Genomic DNA, 26,731 nt, shown 5'->3' with positions numbered 1-26,731 from the left:
TTATGACTTTGTCTCTTCTGTTTTTATGGCCTGAGGTTTAATTGGTCCAGTTCTAATAGGTTTTGTGGAGGTCGGCACTGTTGCTGGAGCAGCAGGCGGCGAGTTCTCCTCTATTTTCTCCTGTTGAACCATTGACGAGTCTGGGAGGTTGTCTGAAGGCTTAGGTGGGCCTTGAGATGGTTTTGGAGGCTTTGAAACAGGTTTGCTTTGCTGATGCTGCTGCTGTTCGAAGAAGCGATGTGTTGACTGTAAAACCTCTGCTCTCTGTTTTGCCTTAAGGGAATGGGAAAAAGAAAACCAAAAACACAGATGTGTTCCATGAATTAAGAGTAAGCAAGGTAAAGCCAAGTTTAAAAAAAAATAAAAAATTAAAAATAGAGTGGGGATGGACTGATCTATGTAGAATATTGCAACTAGCTTTTTTTTTTTTTAAAGCCAAAACAAGATGCACCCATAAAGATTAATATAATATGAAATATGTAATAAGTAAAGGTTACGTAGCAACAGGTATTAGCCTCCAGAGAATGGTCTGGTCCTGGCCAAGAAGCACTGCAAATCTGTCACTAGCCTCGTCCACCACATCTAGTTTACAGTTTTCCAAACCATTCAGTCTGGGAAATCTAAGATTCTCACAACAGCAAATCGTTGGAACTGTGTCAGTGCTAAATAGTATGGCACAAACTCAAAACTTTCAAAAAAAAATAAAAATATATATAAAATATATATAAAATATATATTGTATGAACTGGGATGATGGGATGAGACCATTAGTGATTAGCCCACCCAAAAAAGACCACAAACCACACTGACCTTCAAATCCTGCTCTGCCTTCATAGCAGCGTGGGCAGGGGTAACACGGATCCCTGAAGGTGGAACAGGGGGAGGTCTGGACATGTGATGAAGGCGAGGATGGTTCATCAGTCCTGTGGGCATTTGTGGTGGCATCTGATTGGGCAGTCCCATAGGTGGGCGCTGAACAGGCGGTTGGAAGGTATTTGGGTGGGGCGCACGCACCAGAGGTGGGACAAGGCTAGGCTGGGAGAGGATCTGAGGGAAAAGGACTCCAACTTTAATTGACTGAGAACATAATCTGTTTTCATTTAGATTATACGTGCACACAACTGAAGTTAGTAAATACCTGCTTAACAAATCAATATTTTATGAGCTAATACAGCTTTAACATGCCACCTCAATACACTTCATTTCAAAACCTTAAAAATACATTTGTTATACACCCCTTTGTACTATTTGTATTCCAAGTGGAAAGTTACAGAGATCAATAGCACAAGTATTGTTGGCGCCAGCACATTCGTTTGCCTAGTATGACCAACATAAAAAGGCAATATGCTGACCAGATGACATTCAGTACCATGCGTCAGTACCAAAAAATGACACCATAAGGCAATAATGAAATCTTTATGAAGTCCCACGCTGCAGCTGGACAAAGGGAATGTTTTAAACCATAAGAGCTAAGGGTAAGCTCAAGATATCCAAAGGATTACCAGTATCAAGTACCACTTTATATATTACAAACCATGAAAAATAGCCCTCATAGCATCCAATGCAGCAGTCTAATAAACGGGAACCTACCTGTGATAAGACCACTTTTCCAACCTCACATCAGAACTGTGTATGCATGAACCCAAACCTCAAATTAATTAAACATGCTGCAACCCCGTGATGACTGCATTTAAACATCAGAAATACAGAACTTATTACCTGAGGAGGGAATTGTGTTGGGAAGGGAGGCTGACTCATCCTTACACCAGCCGCTGAAGAAAACTGGTGCTTTTGGTAAGTCATACTGTTCATTTTACTGGACTGGCTATTTGGACTGGTTGAACTGGCCCTATGGGAAAAGGAATAGTGGATTAAAAAAAGAGGCGCAATTCTGTAAAATTATGTAGGACAGAACACATTCACAAGCAATCCAGGTCAGAAGACTTTTACTTATGAATGCAGAAAAGACTACATTCGTATGAAACTGGAACTCCAAGCGTAATGCTTGCAATACACAAGGACAGAAAAGTAACACAAAGCATACCGAACGCAAACTTTATAGCAATACCATATGAAGGTTTATCACAAGGACGGAAAAAAAAAATCATGGAAAGTGACAGCTTACCGAGAGGGATGTTCAGTTTCTCATATCCCTACAATTATACTAAATTTGCAAGCAGTTATGTGATTAAAGTCAAACTTACCGAAAAGGACTGGAGGTGGGGGTGGTACTTCTCCCAGCCACAGGCGGCGTTCCAGGCTTTACATGATCCAAAGCAGAGCCATAATGCTTCAAATCCATATCAGACATCTGTACACAAAATAAAATAAACGTCCATACATCCCATAACTCAACATGTAAGTATGAACTTTCCAAACTATTAAAAATACTACCATATAAGGTACTATATGTAAGGGATGCATGTTGCCCTCTAGATGAAAAGAAATGTATGTGGGTCATGTCTAATAAGGGGATTTGTTCGACAGAAGAAATTCTTCTATGTTGCTACGGTTTCAAATAAAAGCCCCTATTTGTTCCGGGAAAAAAGGATGTGTAATTTGTGTAGGTACATCAAACATGGAAAAGGGGTCAAAATTGGCAAAATATCTCAGCAAGGTACAACAATCCCCTGGGACTGAAGAGGTTAAATGAGTTCACGCTCTAAAGTAATGCTACCTTATGCCATGTAACTATATCTCACTCTGATAAGTATAGATGTAGGAGATAAAAAGGGTGTTCAATAAATAGTAATGAACTGTTAGAGCTCTTAAAATCGGAATATCATGAAGAGAAGCTTTACGTGGATTTATGTTCTCACCTTCCCATGGCCAGCAATCATACCATGCTGATTGCCAGAAGGGATCAGGCCTCTGTAAGGCTGGTTCACTTGGCTCCTAGACAGAGTCTGGTGTTGAGCTTGTGGTGTTGGGGGCATTGTCTGAGACAGGGCAATCAAAGGCTGCCCAGCTGTGGAACCAAAATTAGGCAACGACAATTGCGACCCTTGCAAAGGTACCGTCATCTGAAAGGATTTTAAATAGGGTTATACTCAAAGCATTGCTCCAGATCACGTATATTAAGGTCAATATATGAATACATACAGAGGCCTGTTTGGAACTCGTGGCCACCATTTCAAGAGATGCGTGTCAAGAGATTTTGTTCGCAAGGCACTTACTGAAGAATTGTAAAACCTCATGTTACGCTCACCTGCTGAAGTGCTGAGGGAGACTGAGTAGTGTTATAGAAGTTGGTCTGACTGGGCTGCTGGACTTGTCCAGAGTACAGACTTGATGGCTGTCCCAATCCTTGCCGTGTCTGGTGAAAAAACAAGTACAACGTTTCACAAGTCTTGATAGCTGAATGTTGATGGCCAAGCCACATTCAAGCTTGTCATCAAAACCGTAAACTCTAGAAGTAATTTGTGAAGTGAAGTGCAAACCTGTAGAAGATGAGTATCAATTAGCTGGGAACCACCTAATCCAGATTGGCTCAGTTGGTGATCATACAGAATGGGGATTGGCTGTGTATTTGTGGTCTGTTGATATGCTAGGCTAGACTGAGCCTTTCCTAGATCTTGGTGCTGGAGCCCAGGGAAATTGTGCAAGGCTGCTCCAGATAACATGACAGGAGAGGGTTGAGAGAGGCTATTCTGAAGAAACGCTTGTTGGGACCTGGAAGAAAAAAACCTGAAAATTAGCATTTTTGACTGTATAAAAGTATTCAATAAACAAAAGCAGAGGCACACCAGATCAACAACCAATGCAATTCCCCTGACACCTACTATAGAAGAATGCATGTTAAATTACAGAGTACTCAAAAAAGTAAAAGCACTTATCTGACAAAGTTGCAATTCTGCTGAAAAAGCTGCCCTCTTCTTCCATGATCTGACATTTCTTGCCACTGATTGGCTGGAATGTGCTCACATTGAAATCAATGAGACGACATTCCCCAAAAGCACACAGGTATTTGAACAGACCCCTAAGAGGGTTAGAGGTTCGGCCAAACATCTCCTACAGGGAATTTAGCTGGGGGGGGTTTGAGAATAGGCAGAATCTCTTCCCAATGTATTTACAAAATGGATCATAGAAATTAAAGGGACTTTGCAGCTATCATAGTAATGAAAGTGCATACGATAGCTGAAGTGCCCCATTAAGATCAATATTTCTCTGTACAATCTGCAGTTTTGCTCATATCTTACTAAAGTTCTGTACAAGTTTTTCAACAAAGCAGGACATGTAGAATATCAGCAATATCCCCTTACCGGTATGGCTGCAGGGACGTAGTAAACAACTCCTGGCCTTGAGACACCGCTGGTCCAGGCCCTAAGCCTAGCTGGGCTTGATGCTGTCCTTGCAGGGGGGCATAAATTGGAATTGGAATCTAAAGACAAAATTTATTAATTGATCAGAAACTAACATTATAAATTAGGATGTATTCTTAACACTAAAGATTTTTCGAATTCTTTAGAAATATAAATGAGGCAGACAGTAGCAAACATTAAACATTCTATTTACACACATAAATGGGTAGCTTTAGTTCCTCTTAAAATGTATGGAGCCGAGACTCTATAGACTCTTCCCACGGAAACAACCGTTCAAATAAACTACAAAGTATGGCCCCATGAAGCACAAGATACCTGAGACAGTCCTGGCTGAAATCCCTGTTGCTGTGTCAGAGTTGGTGGAGCTAATCGAGCGTGCTGAGTGTTGAATAGGTGACTAGCATCCATATAGAAGGCAGGGATCTGAGCTGTAGGCCCTTGTGATGAAATACAAAAAAAAAAAAAGTTACCCAGCTATTAATGTATACAGTAATAAAAATTCATAGACATTTTTGCCGTGTTAGGAAGCCCAAAATTGTTATCAAAACTGCAGTTACTGTGTATTTTATCAGGAACTTAACACTTTCCTTCCAAAAAATGCGACACGATCGCTTCATTTTATCCATGCGATTCTCTCTTGATAAGGAAAACTTAAGAGCAAAACACTACCTGAAAGCAGTTACACACATTGTGGAGTTGTGAAGTCTATTCTTTATATGTTACAATAACAGATGTAAGAAGTTGAAGTATACCTGCTGCAGACTGGGAGACATAAACCTGTGGGCTCTGTTGCTGAGCCATGAGTGACGGCATGCAGCTTAGCTGGGAGAAGTGGCTCGCGGAGGGCATGTTGCTGTTACTTTGAACTTGCTGTGGTTTCACCTTGCATATATTTGGAGGGTCAGAGCCTGTGGTGGTTTTTGTGCTAAGAGAGCACGTGGTGTAGGTTCCAGCACCTAAATGGCAAAGGAAACCGTACATTAGTGGAATAATACGCACGTGATAAACATATCAACCAAGTATACCAGACCAAAGCCAAGCCTATTAGCTATTTGGTCTAAAAATTTAGTTGAGTAAAATGGAGACAGTGATGCCCAGATGCTTGCATAAAAGGTAACACAATGACCATGCTCATTTTAGCGAAGCCTAAGTAAGCAAGAACGCACATCTTACCTACACAGAAGAGATTTTGACACAGGTAAGGATGCCTGAAAAAATAGTTGTGTGAAAAAGTACAACCTCTCTGTTATGTCCTGATATGTAAAGCATTAGAATGAAATAATCTGTTCTTTAGTCGGTCTAAATAATAGGTAAATACAACCCACAGATGAATTGGTCATGATTTATTCAGCAAAAGTAAAGCCAAAATGGAGAAGCTATGTGTGAAGAACCAAGTACACCTTATGATTAAATAGCTTGTAGAACCACCTTCAGCAACAATAACTTAAAGTAATCATTTTAGACCTGATAAAGAACAGATTGTCATGTTCCGATACATAAAACCATAGAATTCAGAGATGGTGTACTTTTTCACACAAGTATCTTTTTTTTTTCTCCTGGATAAACTTACCCAAAAAAACTTACACTAATAAAAAATAAAAATCATTGAATTGTTAGTTGTTACATACAACACATTTAACAAAAATGACACGTTCCTTGAAGTCTTGTTAAAAGAGCAGAACTCTAGCCTAATGCACGTTTTATCAGTGGCACAATGGAATGTATAAATGCTATGTCCTGTTACCCGATAAAGACGTTGTTGGTGTAACTGAAGCCACTGGTATGGGAGGCATAGATGCACTAGAGAAAGAGCTGTATGGTACAGTGCTTTGTGAAGGAGGTCCTGGATTAGCACTGCTGGTTGATGCCACACCAACTCCATTACTGGCATTGGTAATGGGTGCTCCCACAGCTGTCGTACTGGTAATGGGGGGTGCTGCAGAGGTGATTGGTGACCCCTTCTCTGCAACATTTGGTGAATTCTCCCAGGCTTTGCGTGCAGACTCCATCTGTAAGAAAAGAGAAATCTTCATGAATACAGGATATCAGTAAAACTAATAAACTGGTAAAACCTGTACATAAGGGAGTTGTATAATTACACCACTTTTTCAGCCCTTGAGGAAGTGTCGCCAAGTGTTGTTTAAGGTCCCCAGCAACATACAAAATGGGATAAGGATTCCATTTTGAATTTAAAAAAACACTGAAAATTCTCCGTGACGGCAGAAATTCATAATACTTAACAAAAGGCGAGCATGAAAAATATTTTTTGAGCAATTAAAAGGTGAGACCTAAACAGTGACAAATTGCAGTCACTCTGAATGTTTAAGAACGTTGTCATTCATTCATCCTTTATATTACGTCTGCAGTTGTTGCAGGACTTACATTATTAGCTATATTTTGGTAGAATTTTTAACCAATCCTAAAGCAAGGTCCACTCTTATTATACATCGTTACATACCTTAAGAGTGAGATCAACAGTGGCTGGAGACACTGGCGTTAGCCCTGAGCTCTGTTGAAGAGTTTCCCTTCTGGTCAGTGGAAGAGAATGGGGCAAAGGAACCTGAAATTAAGTTGATACATATTACATTTAACTTTTGTCTGGATAGGATGAAAAAATACATATAGTGCAATATGATTAATGAGAAAAGCATTTCTACTGTGTTAAATATTGGTATGCACTTGTCTTTTTCCCTTCTGACTGTTTAAAAAGGGGTAGAAGTTACTCCAATTCTACATTACACACACCACGATCACAATTGGAAGAAACAAAAAAAGGACCAAACGTACATTTGGAACCAAGGTAGACTCAATTTTGGAATTTCCAGATGCAGATGTATTCGGTAGCGCAGTGGATGGGCTGGTATAATCCATTACAGAGTCCTAAAAATAGATTTCAAATAAACACTTTAACAAAAGTTTTCTAAATATAAGGTGTGTTATGGGATTTTCTATTCTTTGTAGTTACACGAAAAAAATTATAAATAAAAACCCAGTAAAACAAATAACGCCACTCAAATATCAGGCTACGGTGCGGTAGGAAGTTAAGATGGGTACAAAATCTAAATGTATGCAAAAAAACATAATTTTAGCATAACTCTGATTTACTGATAACCATGTAAATTTGTAAGATTAAACCCAGTACCTTAGAGCTGCTTCCAAACTCTGGTGCAGACACCGACAGCATACTGCTAATCTCAGTGGTCACTTCTGCTACAGCTTTGCTGTCTTTTGATGGAACCGGCTCTGGCGTCCGTACATTTGCCGAGATTGGTTTCTCCTGAGTCTCTGGCTCCGGCTGATGCACCTCTTTAACTTTACGGTTCTTCAAGGAACGCTCCTTACCAATGGGTCCAGGTTTATATTGTTTGCTCTGAATTAAACCGAGATCTGGAATCTGCAAGGTTTGAGAGCGAGTAAGACACTTTTAGTGATCTTAAAAAGCGTGCAAACGTAGCTGGGGGGCGTTCAATGTGTTTCTAAACTATCAAGGTTTTTGTAGAAAATAGTTAAACCTGAGAGACTCTGGACAATTCTAAAAAATGGCAAAAGTTATTACATGATATTGCTGTTAAAGCCCTATCAACATAACCTAGTTCCCAGGAAGAAAAAAATCAAACGAAACCTAGATCTAAATATCATACATTAACTGTACTCTACTATCTTTGCTATCAAGTGATTACGAAAAACAAAAGGATAAAAAACATCACACAGTGTTAAAAGTACTGTAACTTTAAAGCTAAAGTGTGTTGATCTAGCGTGCTACAATAGATGCATTACCTTTTGTGTTTTAATAGGACCAGCACGAGACTGTTTCTGTCTCTGCTCCTTGGGCTCTGGCAAAGATTCAATGGTTTTATCGGGGAGAGAGGGAGCAACTTCATTATCACTGCTGCCGGATGCTGGAGCGCCAAACTGAATAGTTTCCATTGTTAAGTCTACAGCTCCCTCGTGCCCATTCTTAGCAGCCTAAAGGGGGGAAAATAGGACACTTGAGTTACCTAGATGTTAATTGAAAAGAAATGGAAGAATCTAATATGTTTGCATTACTTTCACAGAATACAGTACCTCAGAAGTTGAGGCTGGTACAAACCCTGTGAGGGGTTTATTCCATGCACTGGAGGACGGTGGCTGAGGAGGGTTTATATGGCCAACTGGAAAGAAAACCAAAAAGATATGTTACGTGTGAGCTGGCACAACGCCGTGTCAACTATTGCTGTGGAAAAGTATTTGCCCCTTTCTTGATTTCTTCTATTTTTGTCACATTTAAATGTTTTATCATCCTACTTTTTTTTTTTTTTGTTTTTTAAAAGACGACATGAGTTAATACAACATACATTTTTAAAAGTCCAATCAAACCCAATATAACCCACGTTCACCACTGTTCCAAGTTGTGCCCATTTGTAGAGTCCAAGAGCCTTATGGCTTTGTTACCCCTTTCCAGACAGATAGATGTCAAAAACTAAGACCGGGTAAGCAAACTTCTTTAGAATGTGGCATGCGCTGCTTTTTGAGACCTTTTAAGCCTACTTCACTATGAAATACCGGTTCTACTTAATTGAAACTTAAGATTCGACAAAGCTGAATATAGAAGAAATCAACAAGGGCTCAAATACTTTTTCACAGCACAAAGTTTTTTCTTGCTTAAGCATCATAAAAAACATAACATAGCAGTCAATCAAAGTTACCAAGAAAAATTGTGAATGTTTTACCATTATTGCAACACTTACGTTTCTTGGTTAAGTCATTCAAAACATTGGGAGCAGCCATCTTGTTCTCCCACAGATCTGTACCAAGTGCATTAGGCGGTTGTGAGGCGGGTGGTGCTTTCACAGGACCAGGAAACTCTGCACCATTGGTGGGTGCGTTTGCGGTGGTCTGGGGCTGGACAGTCTGAGGCTGGCTAGCTGCCGGTCCTTGGGTTGCCAGAGGAGTAGACAGTGTAGATGACTGGACTTGCAATGCTGCTGCGGCTGCTTGTTGCTGTTGCTTCTTCACAAACCTTGGTGGAAGCTTGGAATTCTGACCTCTTCCTTTCTCGCCAGAACCCTTTTTGCTCCACACCTAAAAAAATTAATGACAGCCTTAAGTAATGCTGAGGAGAAGAGAGAATGTAGCACTTGACACTTTATACATTTCAAAGACCTTGCTCAATGTCAATAACGTTAATAAGAGGAAGTTAATATGGCTGCTGCGAGCAGTATACACATAGTGGGTATTACTCCACTTTGTGATCACTAAAGACAGATTGCACCTGTACCGTCTGCTCTTCTTTCTTTCTACGCTCTTCATCTTGCAGTCGCTTTTGTTGTTTCTTAGAGACTACTTCTGTGAACCCATCATTCAAATTGGACTGCGAGTCCTCAAGGGTTGTCACCTCTGGGTGATCATCTATAATTACAACACCTAAAAGGGAATTAAACAGTCAATAAAGAACTATATATATATATATATATATATATATCAAAACAAATTAGAATATAGTCAAAATCCTATCATGTATTTACATTACTACAATACCTTATATAACCCACTGTGGCTGGCACAAAGTGAATTGTACCACTAAATACAATAGATAAGGTAAAAGATGAATACACCATTACATCTTTATATTAATTTTAGAATAAAAGTTTATGGTACCCTAACAAAACGGAGTCTCCTTTATTCTAGCAACGCCACAAGGGTATTTGAGTGAAAACGTTGGTTTAGAGACGGAAAACCAATAATTTAGCCAATATCTCTTTAGAGATATCACAACCTTCCTTAATCAGTTATACCTTTTCCAAAGACAACCTCTTACACCCGCACAGATACAACTCCCAAATACCAGATGTGCCTCTTAAGCAGTTGTGGATCTGAGTGTACCAATAATTATATATATATATTTAAGAAATAAAGGTGTTAAGTAATTCCCAAGAGATGGCACTACTGCATAATGTCTACAGTAACGATCAAGTGTTATCTTGTACCACATGTGGTCATCTTACGTTTGCCTGTTTTCTCAGGTCAGGTTGTACCATAGATTACAAAATGTTCGTAGAATATTTCTGCATTTTCAGTCTCTCCCCGGCCATGTGTCCTTGGGCAGAGCATTGTATAAAAGCATTTATATTATATTTATAAAAGCATATTTATTCTGCGCAATAACATTTCTCTTCCAGTGACTTGCATTCTAAAAATTTGTTCAACGATAAATCACAACAAATTAACCAACCAAAACCAAGTCATTTATAGAATGATATTATGAGCAAAAAAGGGAAAAAAAAAAGAAACATGGGGACCCCCCCCCCACTAATCGTTCAAAGCAGCCATTTGCACAAAATAATTTCATACAACACTCACTGTGACCATCTAACCATATACATTTTAAACTTACTTGCATAGTTGTTTAGGTCAAATTGGGACAAGGCATCTACTTTCTCCTTAGGCTTTTTTACAACTGGTTTTTGTTCCTCTCTCTTTTTTCCTGCCGTTTCCTTAAACCCTTTTTGTTGTACAGACATGCTTCCCACCTCTTCAGAGTGTGGGTGGTAAGAGTGATAAGAATGAATATTACCGCTGGCACCAGATGAATCTACAGCCGCTGAACCTTGGCTATGGTCATCAAACGGCCTACAAAAAAGACAAAAGGTGTGTATTAAACTATTAGAGCAAACTGCATTTGGTTATGTTTAATCATTTCACACCAATTTACACGTACAATGACTGGGTTGCCTCTAAAAATCCCAGATGACAATAGTTTTGCACGTCAAAATGTAAAATACTTCTCTACAATTAAAGAGCAGCCTGAATCTACAAAGACTTACCCTCTCTTTTGCCGCTGCAAAGAAGCGCCACTTCTTCTCTCACCCCTAGGTCCTGAGTAATGTCTGCCAGGCTTAGGAGCACCAGTATTGCCTCTACGATTTTGACGATCCATGCCAGGACGCTGGCTGGAGAAGCTCCTTTTAGCACTCTCTCTTTTGGGCGGGGACTGGGCCAAGCCATCGGTGGCCTTCACTGGTATGGGAGATTGGGTGTTCACTGATGTGGCCGCCTTCCGTTCATCTCTTTCCCGCCTCTCGTTGAAGTCACTGCTTTCTGAGGCAGTTTCCCATTCTTCATTTGCCTGATCGGAGGAGTTATGATTGGACAAGTCTGGAGTTTTGTTACCAGAGAAATCTGAAGGGAGTTCATGAGAAGTGCTTGATGCCGGCACACCTTGGCTAGGAACTCCGGTAGATTCGACAGTTTTGCCAGCATCCTCCCTCTCTCTTTCTTTTAAACGCCTGAACCTTGGAGGCTTATCCTGTCTAGGTGGTCGTGTAGGCCTCTGTCTTCTAGGTCTGTCTCTGGCTGGATCAAACTTCCTTTCAAATTTAATTGGAGGCCTCTTCTCTCCTGAAGGCAGCATTGGGTGATCTTGATTTCTATTTTCAACTTCATCCATTCTTGGAGGAGGTGGTGGTCTTGTCTCTTGCTGCCTAGGAATCCACTGATTGTCCCGATAGGCAGATCTTCTCGGTGGAGCAGGTCGCGTTGAACGCATTCCAGGGTCTCTTCCTCCACGACGGAACCCACCAGCACCCCTACCTCTTCGGGATGGCTCACCTTTTGGAAGAAAGCCGGGTTTTGTTTTGGAATCATCTTCTCTTGAGAAGTGTCTCTCTGGAATCCTTGACTCAGACTTGAATGCTCCCCCTTCAGATTTTACAGCTGAAGCAGACTTGGGTATTCTTTTTAATTCTGCCCTTTCATCTCTACGTGGCTTGCTTTTGGTTGCACTTTCCTTGTCAGAAAGTGGAGTGTCACTTGCACTCTCACGTCCTTCACTGTCGGAATCTGTTTCAGAACCACGTTGTCTACGTCTCTTTGGTAATACCTCACAGTCTGAACTTTCACTGCGTGTTTCGCTTTCTTCCCTTCGCCTTAAAGCTCCAGGAGCCACTTGTTCAGACTGTGGTTTTGTCTCTCTATAATGTGGATAGTCACGGCTCTGTCCTCTCCCTGCTCTTCCTCTTCCTCCATAGGACCCCCTATAACTTCTTCCTCTAGAATAGTATTCTCCCCGGCCTCTGCCTCTATACCCTTGATCTGGAAACCAGTCTCTGTCTCTGGCATCTTTCCTGTAAGCCCTGGGGGGCAGGACTGCCTCCCTTTTATGTGGTATTGTGGAAGGAGGTGGTTGAGAAGCTGTTGGAGGTCTTGAGTCTGGTTTTGGCTTATCAGAAGAGTGCTCCTTGTTGACAACTCTAACAACCCTCTCTTCCTTGTTTGCTTGATTGTTTGAAGCTGGTTGGACCACAGATTTGGGTGTGGGTTCAGGCGTCTCTGGAGACTTCTCTGAGTGGGTTGTACTTGGATGTGACACTTTTGGTACATTTGCCACCTCCGCATTTTGTTTATCTTGCTCACTCTTCACTGTTTGAATGGGGCTGGGCATTGATAGAGCTGGAGACTGCTTCCTTTCTTCCTTCTCTGGCTTTACAAATTTCTCTTCTTTTTCTCTTCGCATTTCTCTTTCTTCTTTCATGTCCCTGAGGATTGGCTTCTTGATGGGCCCAGAGCGTCTCACAGGTCTATCGCTACTTTCCTCTCTCCCTCTGGATCCATGCCTTGGACCCCATCTAGTTTCAGATTTGGATTTAAAAGGTTTATCTGTTTTGGAAATGTCAAGAGGTTTTGATGTCTGAAAGCTTTCTCTTCTCTGCTTCTCATCCACCACTTCTTTTACTGGCTCCGGAGGTCTAATAGGGACTTTGGTGCTCAATGGCACTGACTCAGGCCTCCTTTCGTCCTGTTTCATGGTAAGTGAAGATTCGCTGGAGAGGCTTCTAGGTAAAACAGGATGAATGTCTACCTGAGTGGTTGTCTCTTCCAGACTTGATTGCTTATCGACTTGTTCAAACCTAGAAATTGTAGGTATCTCTTCCTCATCCTGCAGAAGCTGATCAGGCTCTTGTGGCCGTACAGGAGCACTGTGAAGTTCGGGTTCTCGTGGTCTGGGGAAAAACTCTGTTTTGTGCCGAGGCTCAAATGGGCTATGTTCTATTGTGTACGTTTCAGGGACAACGTCTGGCTCTGCTGCACTTTCAGCCCTAAATTGGGATAACATTACACAAAGTTTTACTCAAAAAAAAAAAAAAGGTTTTAGCATTACTAATTTTATTAAATACTTATAGTGCATACTTTTTGTCAGTATAATTACAGCCGAGACTGGGGGTAGACAGTAACTACAACACCCAACCAATTTCTTATTCTTAACTTCTATCCGTATTGATATGGAAAATTAATCATGCTTATCTTGCATCTAGCTCTCAATGCAGAGTGCAAAAAGGTAGCCATTATTGCATACTATTTAGCATTGGTATCCGGAACCACCATTATGCGGTTGCACTTAGTGTGCAGACCTAAGATTGGGGAAATGGAAAAGGATTTGCCTCATTGTTAAAAAGGCATATTTCCTATAGGGGAAAAGGGAAAAAAATCCTAGGGAACTTAGTTATTCCACCTTTAGCCTACCTGTAATCTTCAGTCTCTTCTGGTGTTTTTGGCGCAGCAGCAAGCTCCTGGGAATCTGGGTGTGTGTAAGGCTCAGCTCCCCACATCATACGAGGTTCTGAGAGTGGGACAGCATGATCTCTCACGGGCCGTGCAACATGCTCATATGGTTCAGAGGCAGCTGACGGACCATCTATCGGCTCACGTCTCATCATGGGCTTGGTTGCCATCATACCTTCAAAGACATTTTTAATAGAGATTAATAGACAAATCAACTTGTATTGTGTAGCAAGTTTTAGCGTTAGTGTAAAGTAATTACTAGTTTGCTCTTAATAAGTAAACGACGAATAATGCAGACAGTTTAGATGGAAATAGTGACAATAGGCACACAAAGCAGTTCTTGCTTTAATACTTAAAACAAGTAGTAGCAAGTTTCAAATTCTAAACACAAAAGCAGTTAAGTAAATGACAACTTTATAAGCAATTTGCATTCTACAATCATCTTTGTAGCCCTGCAGTAAAACATATCATAATTCTGGCCATCCACTATGATGGCCGTATATAGTGTCAACTATATTATACAGCACAATTGTGAAAGTATCAACATTTCAACTTTTTATATGCTGCTTATATGATAAGATTATAACATTATTTAAAAAGGTCAGTTATCAGTCATAACTCACCAGGGTGCATTGGTGGCATATCCATGGCAGGGCGTCCAGACATCATACGTGGATCCATGTATGGCTGCATCATAAGCCAGCGTGGGTCGAATGCCATGGAAGCTAAATGCTGCGGATGTGGCCCCAGAGGCTGGTATAATGGCCTGTGCTGAGGAGGTGGAACCGGACTGGTAGACGGCTGTGACTGAGCACTTTGAGAGATCACACCTTGTTGCTGTTGCTGCTGCCATTGTTGTTGTTTCATCTGCTCCTAAATATAGACATCCATTTATAAAACATAGTATTAGACAATCCGCCAAGATGGCTTAGCAGTTATTTATGAACACATTAAATTGTGTTATTTGTAGCATGCAATCCAGACTTTTAAGATGTAGGTGAAACTTAAAGTAAAACCGTGTAACAGAAAATTCTTTACAGAGAATTTCTTTTGCTTGTCATTTCTTGTAGCATATAGTAGGTGGTGGCTCCACCTAACCATGGAAGGGCAAGAAATTTTGAAACTCCTGGGACCCCCCACTAAATTACAAAGCCAGACAATACAAACAAAAAACAAAAACAACTTAGGGTGGATATTGTACTACCAGGAAATGACTAGGAAAATAAATCAGGTAAGAATTTTCTGTTTCCATGTCAATCCTGGTAGCATGCAGTAAGATATATAAAAAACTGCCAGGGAGGGTCAAAAACCATCCGATAGAACTCTTGCTTAAATGCTCAGCAATAAAAACTCAAGCTGATATTCGAGTCTGGTAATCTATTCTTTTAGACAGCTGTCTTACAAAAAAGGTTCATAGACAACCCAAAGACACTGAGACAGCCCTAGTAGAATGAACACTTTTTTCCAGGAGGAGGTTCCTTTCAAGCCTTCTTGTAAGCTTCCTAATTACTAACACAATCCAACTGGCAATTGTGGCTTTAAATGCGACATACACAAAACCTTAACTATCTCCAAGAAAGTGACCATGTTCAGACTCTACCGCGGAGAACCGATTCACAGCAGAGAAAACCTTTGTCTGAACTCTTGAATAGTAATCAGACATGACTCTTGATTGGTCTCATGGGAAAAGAGGCTGCTGGGGAAGCTTCAATTTAGAGCTTCTCATACTGCCAGGAGTTCCAAGGAATAGATAGAAAGCATACTTTCTGATCATGCACCTGGAAGAAACAAAACTCCTATAACCTCCCCAAACGCTAGGCTGGCATCTGTCAGTGATCCGATCAAGGTTCCTGCACCCAGCACCTGGTAGTCGACTGGCCCTCCAAGAACACAACCATGGCTGCACACAAAGCATCCCAACTCAAGCAGGGTGCAGATTCCTGGGAATATAGCTCTCCCATGACTTCAATAAAAGAAATAGTAGGAGGATAACACCCCTAACAGAGGGAAGGGGGAAAACAAGTGGGAAGTTTCAGGAGTTTTATGATTTCCTGCCCTTCCTGAATAGGCAGAGCTATCTACTATTACATGCTATGGGAAACATTCACAGAAATACATTTTGTAGTAAAGAGATCAAAACGCAAGAATACCAAGCTTTGTATGCATTGACAACATTAACTCAATACTTTTGCAGTCTGCTCTAATCGCAATAAGAAACTTTATACTGCACCTCGGCAGGTTTGTTGTGGTCCATTATCAAAAAGATTTGCACTAATATAGACAAAATAACGTTCATGTCAAAGTGTTGGGATAAAGTGATAGAAAGTATACGATAGGTAAATTGTAAATATACAGTGTCTAGGGAAGATGTAATTGTTAAGCTTTCAACTACAGACCCCGTTTTGTTTTTTTTTTTATGTTTTTAGGTAATTACGTGTTAGCTACACTTTCTTGATCTCAAGCAGAGCATTTTCACTAGCAATACAACCTGTAAAAAAAAAAACAAAAAAAAACAAAACAACACTTTACCTGTTGTCTCTGAAATCTTGGAGGCAGAGATTTTTGAAACTGCTTTGAATACCCAGAGGAAACTGTTGGACGTTGTTGAGTACCAGACTCTGACTCGCTCTCATGGGGCAACGCAGGGACTGGCACCGGAGAAGGGGCATGCGGCAGAGGTATGGGGGGTGTCTGCACCGAAGGGGGTTGTAGGACCGTGATGGCGGTTGGGAGCGGAAGAGGTGAAGCAGGAGAAGCGCTCTCTCTCTCGCTTGAAATGCTCTCCTTCCTGGCAAACGACTCCTCCTCTTCTGAAAGAAGCATAAAGCAGGCAAAACCCCAAGCCACATAATATTAGTTTACAATATCTATAGATATATATATCTATACACACATCGCAACTACAGCCACCCTAATACATGCTAAAATCAAATACCTAAATCCAATGTCTTTTCTACCAACACATTGATGTCTCCACTTTGTGTTGGATGCGGTTCTTCAGGCTGAATGGGCTCTTCTTCCTTCACCTCAGGCTGGACAGGTGACTCTGCTTTCTCAGGTTCTATTTCCTTTACAGGTTCCTTGTTGAGGATTTCTTCTTCTGCTGGAAGAGGTTCTGTAGGCTTTTCCTCAGGCACCGACTCCTCTGCAGGTTTCTCGGGGGCGGTTGTGGTAGATGTTGCAGGGCCAGATGCTGCAAACTTTTCATTCAAACGCTTTAACTTCTCTGCGCATGCAGCTTTCCTCTGCTCTTCCATTCTCCTTTCTTCTTCTTCACGCCTCTTGCGTGCTCTCTCCACAGCAGCTGAAACGTCAGACTGTTGTCTCCTCCTTTGCTTCCACAACTCATCCTCGCTGGGGCGGGAAGGCAAGGCGCCCTGTCTACTAGGAGCCACTGGACGACTTTGAGAAGTGTGCTAGAGTGGAAAATGTTTATATATTTTATGCATAAGAAGTTTTGTAGCAAATAAAATTTACCATTGCCATGGCAATAGTTTGAAAACATCAAAATGCTAAAAAAGAATGCCATTTTTTTTTTTACCGAGGTTAAGTTACAGGTGCGCTAACATAACTATTTTGTACTTGTTACCTGTAGAGAAAAGCCTTTAAGGATATATCTATTGCTATTTATACATATTAACCAATAACCAAGATGTAAGCGAAGAAACACACTGTTCTTAAACATACCTGTGGGGGTGCATTTTTTGGTTGCAGAAGAGGTGGAATACCCTTATCAAGAGATACGAGAGGAGGTGGCATCTGGCGTCTGTCCTACAGGCGTAGGAAAACATAAAACAGTGTAAACAAACTGATTAACATTCTGAAGCCTTCAGGCTTTCATCTACGCATGTGGTCCCTAAAGGCACCTTTCATGTTAGAAGCAATACCGGAAAACCACAGGTTTTCTTTTCAAAGATTGTACAATATACAGTATATCCCACATTCAAAACCAGCATGTAAGCCAACAAACCTGGCTTTCAGATGGAGGACCCTTGCTAAGTAGTCCTTTCGGCCCAGAAGATGGAGGTGCTTGAGATGCTGCAGTGATCGGTCTCTCCTCAGTTTCTTTGTGAGCTTCCAAATCTTCATTTGATTTTTCTTCATGTTGCTCCGATTTGGATATCCGGTCATCCCTGTACAAAAAGAGGTAACTGTAACACTTGTTGAAGAAGGACAGACGCCTCAGGAGCCTGATTTGAGAAGTCGAGGTTAACGTTTAGCGGATAGGGAAACTGGACCAGTTTGCAATTTACAAAGTTAGAAAAGCACTTGTTTAAATGTGACATACAAATAGGCCACATAGCAAAAGCAGATCTTGCACTAATAACCTTATCATACTTTGTTGTAACCCGACATAACGCTATAGCCTGGTTCTCTAGTAAAAAGTCTTCTTAAGTGAAATATATTTATATACATATACACACCCATGAAACTTATATAGCTATATCTATTGTGGCACTGCTGACCTGAAAGCCCTGAAGAGAGGAATAGAGTAAGGAGATGTTTTGGCATGCTTGTCCTGGGACACTAAAAGGAGACCACAAGCTGGCCTACAGTTCATTGTTACACCCAAGGCTAATTTTTTTTCTTTTTAGGACCCAAACCTTTTATGTAGAGTCTGCACACCACAGGAAAAAGCAGTCATCTCAAATAATGAAACTACACCACCACAAGCTTCAACCAGAACAAAAGCGGACTATAAATCATTAGAAAAATGGCTGGTAGTCTTTCAAGAACCATGTCGCAGGGGTCTACCAAGCTCACAAAGTCTGCGTGAACTCCAACAAGACATGAAAAGCACAACTGAAAAGTAAACGTTACATACTCAATAAATTCCTATTGTTTTACATATTATAGCCTCTCATTTGCATTGGAAAATGTGGAATGGTCTCGAATCTAAAAATCCATGTCACAATTCACACATAGTATGTTTAAGCCGTTCAGCAGATTTTCTACTCAGTCTAGTGAATTGAACGGTATATTTGAGGTATCCTATAGTACAAACCAGTTATTCTATTTAAAGTTAAAGCTGCTTTGTATAACTATTCATTACATTAGAAGCCATTCCTAACTATATCTCAATATCCATATCACTCTGAAAAGAATTCTATAATGATTCAGTGCTTCACTCGAGTTTGCACTCAAACGACCCAAGGGTAGAAGCTTACATTTTGGGTGTCTGAACATTTAAAATACAGCCTTCTTGCAGCAATGTTTTCTCTCTGCCTGGTGTCTAATACATGGTTTATAAGCTGTTAAAAAGGAACACCTTTTTGACAAACACTCAGTTTTAAGAGATAAAACATGCCCCAGTCTGCCTATTCTCTGCAGTGTTTCCATATGAAGCCGAAGCCCAGTTTCTTTGGTCTGGCAGTGTAGCCCATTGGGAGGTCAGCTGCAACTACCAGTAAAACAAACTGGAAGGATTAGGGGCCAGAAAAATACAAGTAAAGCAAAAGGTTGTTTTTCAGTAGTGGCTGACAACTCTTTTATATGGCCCTATCATTCAAAACTATCATGTAGCAAAAAATAAAGTATTTTTTGCAACTTAAGGGCAATTTCCTTTTTGTTACCAATATCAGATTTAAATAAATAAAAACAAAAATTTTTGCTTTCAAGACAGCGGCATATTGTTCATTTGTGTTCCAGCAGAGATGACTTAGCTCAAACACCGCGACTCTTGATGCTGCTAGTGGAAACCAGAATTGCTGTCTTAACCATGCAGATTCTAAGGAAGGTTCATGGAGAAAGTGATTTTATTGTGAGCAGTAATGTATTCTGGTCCGGCTCGAGTAAGCATTGGGCGGTAGACCCTCTGTGCAAAACAGGGAGCCTTAGGCGCCTTGTAACACCACTACTTGACGGGCCAATTTAAAGAGAGCAAACTAATCTTTACAACCAGCAAAATAGCACGATGGACGGGTGGGCAGCATTGCCCTGGGTTAGGGCAGCACTGCAAGTGGCCTTTTTACCAACGTTATGAAAAGTCACCTTAATGTCAGGTTTGATTAGGGAAGACACCAAATATGACAACCGCCTACAATGGCAGCCCCCAGGTTTTTACATAGACATGACCAAAAAAGTAAAGTTTTCTTCTGTGCTAATCTATATACAGCAATGTAGTTAATGGTCAAAGATTTGTTCTTTCCATGGGACTTCCCTTTTAACTACGGCGGTACAAGAGAGATGGATGTAGTTTAGCCAAGAAAAAAACAATACATGGAGGAACACCTTGTTGAAGAGTAAAAAACAGTTGTTTAATGAAAAGTACAAAAATGAATACAGTAATACACAGCATAAATTGATACAAACGTTAACTTAACATCAGAGTCACAAACGGTACACACATCTAAAAGCCGCACAAGGCATGCGCCGCTTTCAACTACTGATCTTAAAGACTGCCAAGTAATAATAAGGGTGCAAGGTAGATTACCAGCTCTCTGATTTTTCTTTGTGACTGGAAGACTCGTCGTCATCGCTGAAATTAAGCTGCTCAGTGTAATCCACTTCACTTTGAGCCCCTATGAAATTGAGGATTTTTTTTTTAGAAAGAGAATTACAATAGTTTCATGTATCTGTATGGTCAGTTTCACGTATTCACACATTCATCCTTATGTGTAAAGCATGTGATAAAAATGGCATGGCAAAACTTTGTATAACGAGACATTTCATCTACATATTTTCAATAGCCAATTGATATAGGAAGTTATCCAACGGAACAAAATAACTATACAGACAGAATACTATGAAATACGGACAACACTAATCTGGCATATTGGAGAGCACTGAACGTAAACGGGGTCCACCTAGAAACGTTTGTCTTTTTTGAAGTATAGTTAGATACGGTGTTCATGATACAGTTCTGTGAAAGTGTATTTGCCCCTTCCAGATACCTAGTATTTTTGTCATATTTAAATGTCTGAAATTATCCAAATAATATAAGACGAGACAATGTGAGTAAACATGATAATTTCATTTATTGAAGGTAAAGCGTTAAATGAAATCCTGTATCACCCATGCAAAACATTGCCCCCTATACGTAATAACTGCTGCAATCAATCATTTGCAATAACCAGCAGCGAGTCTTTAACGTGGCTATGGAACGTTCGAACTAACTGCCTTTTTAAAGGTCATGCCAAAGTATCTTAATCGGATTCAAGTCAGGCCTTTGACTAGGCCACCCCAAAATCGTAATCTGGTTTCTTTTGAGCCATTCAGCGATGTACTGGCTTGTGAGCTCCGGATCATTGACCCGCTGCATAACCCAATTGCACTTGAGCTTTAGATTATGAACCAATGGCCGGACATTCTACCTCAGGATTTTAATGGCGGAGAGCAGAATTCATGGTTCCATTGATTACGGCAAGTTGCAGGTCCAGCAGTCCAGACCATCACACTACCACCACCCGTGTTTGACGGTTATGATGATCTTATTGTGGAATGCAGTGTTCGCGTTAGACCAGATGAGACGGGATCCATGTCTCCCAAAAAGTTCTACAGAACATTATCCCAAAAGTCTTTAGGGGCATTGTGTCAATTTTACAGCGTCCCTCTTATTGCGTAATCATGAACACTAGCAAGTTGGATCTGCAGATCTTTACATCATAGTATAGGTTCTTTGGCGACCACCTGGATGACTTATCGACGTGACCTTGAGAGGGGAGGGGGGTTTTGGTAGGCTGGCTACTCCTGGAAAGGTTAGCACTGTTCCAAGTTTTCTCCATTTCTAGATAATGGCTGTCACTGTGGTTTTCTGGAATCCCCGAGGCATAGAAATGGATTTGTAAGCATGTCCAGACTGATAGATGTCAGACTTTTTCTCATCTGTGCTGCTTTTTGAGATCTTTTATCAATTACATTTGGTTAACTGTATAGAAGGGACAGCTTTTTTCCTTCTTTACATGAACCTATTTAAAAACTGCATTTTGTGTCTACCCTGGTTATCTTAGTCTAAGATAAAAATTTGTTTGATCTGAAACATTTAAGCATGACAAATATGCAAAAAGAAAGTGAGGAAGGGGCAAATACTTTTTACAACAGCGTATATCCTTTGGGACAGAAGGAAAACTTGAAATTTGTCAGTATGTCGTTCAGTAAACCGTTACCTGCCCAGCCTTCATCTGCATCCGTGTCCAGATTATCCAATTCTTTCAACTCATTCGCACTAATGATAGAAGGACGCTGCACACCCTCAGCAGCCCATGTTTGTGGTCTTCTGCTTGAAGCCCTGAGAAAGAACAAAACAATTACTAGATGCTGGTCCACATACTGTGCAGAGAAGTACACAACATTAAGATCTTCCTTATGTTTTATCGTGCAAAACCTCCACAGTAAATGTTTCAATCATGCTATACTATGTCCAATCCTGATATCTAAAGTCTAGCCTGCTAGCATCAGAATAAAATAAGAGGGTACTGAAAAGGCTTGGCTGCCACCTGAGATACAAAATCATCTTCTAGGTTTCTAAACAAAGCATAACAATGGTACACTGTTGTACGGCACTCTGCAAATTAAAAATTGCCCCATCCTCTTTTAGAGAGTCTCTGGTTGCCTTTATGGTCAAAAAGGCACAATTTGTTCTACTTCAGTGTGCCAATTAGACTGTTGTGAAAGGACAAAAATCATTAAAAGTGTGCCCATCATTTTTTGCTTATCAGGCTGTCTGCATTAATTCTGCAAAACAGTTTTTTTACTTTTTATTTTTGTGTCTGGGCTGGCTCCAATTACCTGTTCTGGTGACTAACAGAAGCCCATTACACTGACTATAAAAGAATACATAGCCCTGCGAGGTTACGTGGGATACTTTGATTTAAGCATTATTCTTACCTGCTGGACTCTGCTGTAGATGGATATCGTGTTGGTTGTTGCATTTGTGGGAATGGCAGCCTTGGATATGAAGGGAACATCTGAGGAAAGACATTAAACCAGTAAGAACTTCCATGCTAGCGCTGTTTTCAACTGTAATTGGTTGCTTTAAACGCCACCTCACACGGATACCAGCTCGGTTGAATAAACTAGAAAGCCCTTTCCCAAAAACCTATCCATGCCAGTAAAACCCAAGAGATCCTAGGAACATAAGTATTTTACGCTAACATGCATTCCTAGCCTTGGTTGTGCTGTATTTGAAATATAATTTACTAAAGATAACATTCGACAGATTATATCCATGCATAAGAGTGCAAGCCATTCATTTCAAAATGAGATGACACCATCACAATCGGGGGTGGGGAGGGGAATAGTAAGGCGTTTTGGAGATGCCCATAACAATGTCCCAAAACACAAGCTTCATGAAACCTACATTTCCGGCAAAATTCGGCATCATGCCCCTGTACTGAGGAGGTAGACTGGGCTGCTGCCCATTTAGTGTAAGCGGAGGTGTAGCTCCATGTTGAAGCCTGCTTTCTCGTTTATTGTCAGCTTTTCCTTGGTCACTAAGATTTCCGTCCTCTGTAGCTGAAGGGGCATTCTCTTGTTCAGAGGCAGACAGCGGAACACCAAGGTTCCTTCCCCCACCTTCGCGCCAGCTGGCCACATCAGCTATTAGGAGAACACCAAACACACGTGAAAACAGGGTATTAAGCAAGCATGAAGTATCCCACAATTATTGCAAACATGCATAGCAGAATAAGATCCAAAACCAAAAGAAACATATACACACACATATACATACATTATTTTTTTTTTTAAGTAGTACACTAGTGTATCATGTTACATATGTTTAAAGCTCATTTTATCCCAGACAAAAGGCAGGTACGATATATAAAATTTACACTCACTTTGTGGACGTAAACTGGGTCCAGGTCCGTAATTGTCATCCGTCGCATCCTTCTCTTTTGTCTTGTCCTGGTCCCCAGCTGCCTGCAGACTAGGGAATTCTTGCTGGAAATAACGGTTCACCTGGACACCTAAACAAGAAAAAGGAAAGGATCATTCAATGAACACACTGTAGCCCAGTAACAGCTGACCTGCACAAGCATGTGTCATATTACTTGTAATTAATTTAGGTTATACACCTCCCAAGAATGAGAGAGACTAAGGATAATGAGAAGGGTGTCATATCTGCTCACTAGTTAATGAAGCCCAATAAGAGCAAAAACCGCTTGCAATTTTATCTCCAGTGACCCACTAAATTCAAGACGATCTATTCAGGTCTATCCGACTAAGTCCATAACATGGACATTTAGACAAGGTATTTATTGTTGAAAGTTAGAATGCCAGTGTACACCACACAATTGCCAAGGCAGATAATTAAAAATTCTAGATACACAGAGTGCACTTTTCATTTTCTAGCACATCTACTTTGTTGTGGATAGCTGATGGACACTGGTAAAAAGAAACCAATTTAAGTTTGGCCCGGTTACAAAAACAAGTTAAACCTCATTCTTACCATCTCCCTGCCCACCTGGCTTGGTACTGGCCCATGATTTGGCAACAGCAGGAGCTTCTGGCTGTGGAGGAACAACTGGTTTTGGCGGTGGGGGCGGCACTTCTGGTGTTCTATAGAAAGAAAGAAAAATACAGATGCCAACTGATACAGAAAGTTAAAGAATTTGGCATGGATTGCCTGGAGGTACAAAATTAGCAATCATTTTCTTGAAATGATTCTATGTCTGGCTTCTATGTACCATGTACTTTTTAGAACAGATCGTTTTGTTGTCATTTTCTGGGAGCTGATGGGTCCTGTGTATATATTCTAGTTCTGCTACCTTTGCCCAAAATACTAGGCAGACACTCCGACTCACCATACCACCTTGTGATAAATACAACAGCTCCTGACACCTAGCAAGACACTATGGAGGGACTTCATAGTATTGCCATAAAGAATCAGCTCAGTGTGCCAATTGTGGAGAGGAAAAAGTCACCTAAAATATTACATGACTGACAAGGCAACCTCCATGTCCACATATAAAAAGGATGTTTACTAAAAAAATGCTTACCTACATTACTATAGAGCACCATTTACTGATGCTAAAAAATCCACAAGTCTTGCCCCTGTACAATGTATTCACAACAACAAAAAACATTTCTGCACTACCAACACATTGCAAATCTGAAGTTTATGCCAACATACTTTTCTTCTTCACACTGGTCTTGCTTTGATGCCCAGCCTGTGCCATCCTTGGGCACAATATTCACATTAGGATCATTGCCTTTATTTTCAGCTTTTAGACTAGGCAGATTCGCCGGTGGTGGCATGCGCCGGGAAACAGCGACTTTCCCAAGGCTCTGAAGTCCATGGCGTGCAGCAACTGAAAATAGGAGAGAGAAAAAATTAAAGGGGTCATATAGCAAAGCTTTGGTGAAAACTAGACAAGACCTATTTATTAAAATGTAAATCTTGGAATGTGTAATCAAACATACATAAGCATACACAAACCGTGTGCCAGATTCAAACATGCTTAGCATATTTTACAATACAAAAAAAGGTTTCCATAATTTGTGTGAAACAGGCGGGTGGTTTTTCGATACATTAAACAAGGAACACTTTGCAAAAAAAAAAACAAACCCCCCCCCCCCCATATTTATAGTTTAGAAAGACCTATACAAATGGTGATTTACAATTGCATTCACCTAATAACGTAACCAAGAAGTTGGAAGTTTGTAGAGAAAAACAAGAAAAATGTATACGTTGATCTAGTTACCACATTGCATAGATAAAATGAATCGGCTGTTTCCAACGAAACAGTTCACATTAAGCTGGAACAGCTTCCCAGTAGACATGGTAGAGGTTAAAAAATGGGGGGGAAAAAACATGCACGGGATTGGCATATGGATACCCTGATGCTAAAACGAGACCAAGGAATGAATAAGGTTTGAGGTTTATCTCCATCAAATTCCACGTCTATATACCGCATGCAAAGTAAAAATAGTGCTTTAAAACACACCGATCGACCGATCAATGCCGACTAATGTTATATTAAAGGGATCCTCCAGCTATCGTGTGCATTTCAACGCATGATACCCAAGCAACCTTTAATGTTTTTCTGCATACTAATAGGGATTCATGCAAATCTTTTAATTTGCTCCTTTGTTCCCAAGTTTTATGCATGGAAAAAGCACGTTAGAGGCATTTAAAAAGTACTTTATCATGCATTTGGGGTTTGTAGGGCTGTATCGGACATTAGACCGTCCCCTTTTGACGCAGATATTTTTGTATAAACACACCCTAGCTAAAAAAAAGGTAATAGAGGGGAAATTTAGTAATGATTTAAGAGCATATTATTACGCATCTATTATAATATAAACTGTTCAGTGGGTAACATGAAAGACATTGCCATTGCAGAGAAGGTAAGCTTTGCCTATGGTTAGAGAACTAGCCCATCAGAAGCCCAGTGTGTAATAAAGCGCTAAACACAAGTTACTAAATGCAATGCACAGAATAGTTTGTCTTGTGTACACAGGTGTTTTCTGTCCGAGACAGACACCTGGAGATGGATAAAACTTGCTCCAGCTGCCTATTAGAATCTTCTACTCAAACACGAAGGTAATACGCCATAGAGGAATGGGTTTGTTTAGCTAAATCAACGCATGCGGGCCAGAAGTTGCAGGGATACTGAAATGAACCCATTAGTAACAATAAAGCAGGTAACAAAAGTCACCTCAAAAATATTTATAACAATACCAGACTTGTTTGCCTTCATTCCCGACAACAGATTAGTCTACGTATCAAACCATTTTTCTAGGGACCTATTCAGCCTAAAAAGAAATGCTCTAAGAAGGTGAAATATCTAAAGGCTGCTTCAGAAGTGTAGCCACTTACCTGTAGTCTTTTGTGTTTCTAGTGACTTTCCCTTGTACGTGTTAAAGAGGCTGAGGGTGGCATACTTTTTCCCATCCTTTGCTTTTGTGCTCTGGCCTGACTTCTCCGACAT

At 40.6% G+C, this 26,731-nt stretch overlaps 1 protein-coding gene across 1 annotated transcript; it reads right to left on the bottom strand.

Annotated features, from left to right (window-relative positions):
* On the bottom strand, positions 1-26,731 carry LOC149283332 (protein PRRC2C-like). Its single transcript, XM_089497712.1, has 35 exons — positions 26,620-26,731; positions 24,931-25,108; positions 24,247-24,356; positions 23,636-23,764; positions 23,167-23,396; positions 22,686-22,765; positions 21,965-22,086; positions 20,293-20,380; positions 17,830-17,992; positions 17,547-17,630; positions 16,795-17,275; positions 16,616-16,669; positions 16,389-16,495; positions 14,483-14,732; positions 13,821-14,034; positions 11,126-13,396; positions 10,696-10,931; positions 9,574-9,725; positions 9,050-9,383; positions 8,370-8,473; positions 8,100-8,288; positions 7,465-7,716; positions 7,110-7,202; positions 6,781-6,882; positions 6,067-6,331; positions 5,075-5,278; positions 4,638-4,750; positions 4,263-4,381; positions 3,441-3,672; positions 3,203-3,316; positions 2,820-3,023; positions 2,205-2,311; positions 1,720-1,849; positions 811-1,047; positions 1-273 (listed from the first exon to the last, which is right to left on the bottom strand). The coding sequence occupies exons 1-35, from the start codon at positions 26,729-26,731 to the stop codon at positions 1-3; spliced, it is 8,133 nt and encodes a 2,710-aa protein (XP_089353838.1).

This window comes from Sceloporus occidentalis, unplaced genomic scaffold, assembly GCF_023333645.1.
Source record: "Sceloporus occidentalis isolate IW3139 unplaced genomic scaffold, rSceOcc1.0.p SCAF_106, whole genome shotgun sequence".
In the NCBI taxonomy this organism is placed as follows: domain Eukaryota; kingdom Metazoa; phylum Chordata; class Lepidosauria; order Squamata; family Phrynosomatidae; genus Sceloporus; species Sceloporus occidentalis.
Note: the sequence above shows the minus strand (reverse complement) of the source record. Positions and strands in the feature narration are given on the sequence as shown.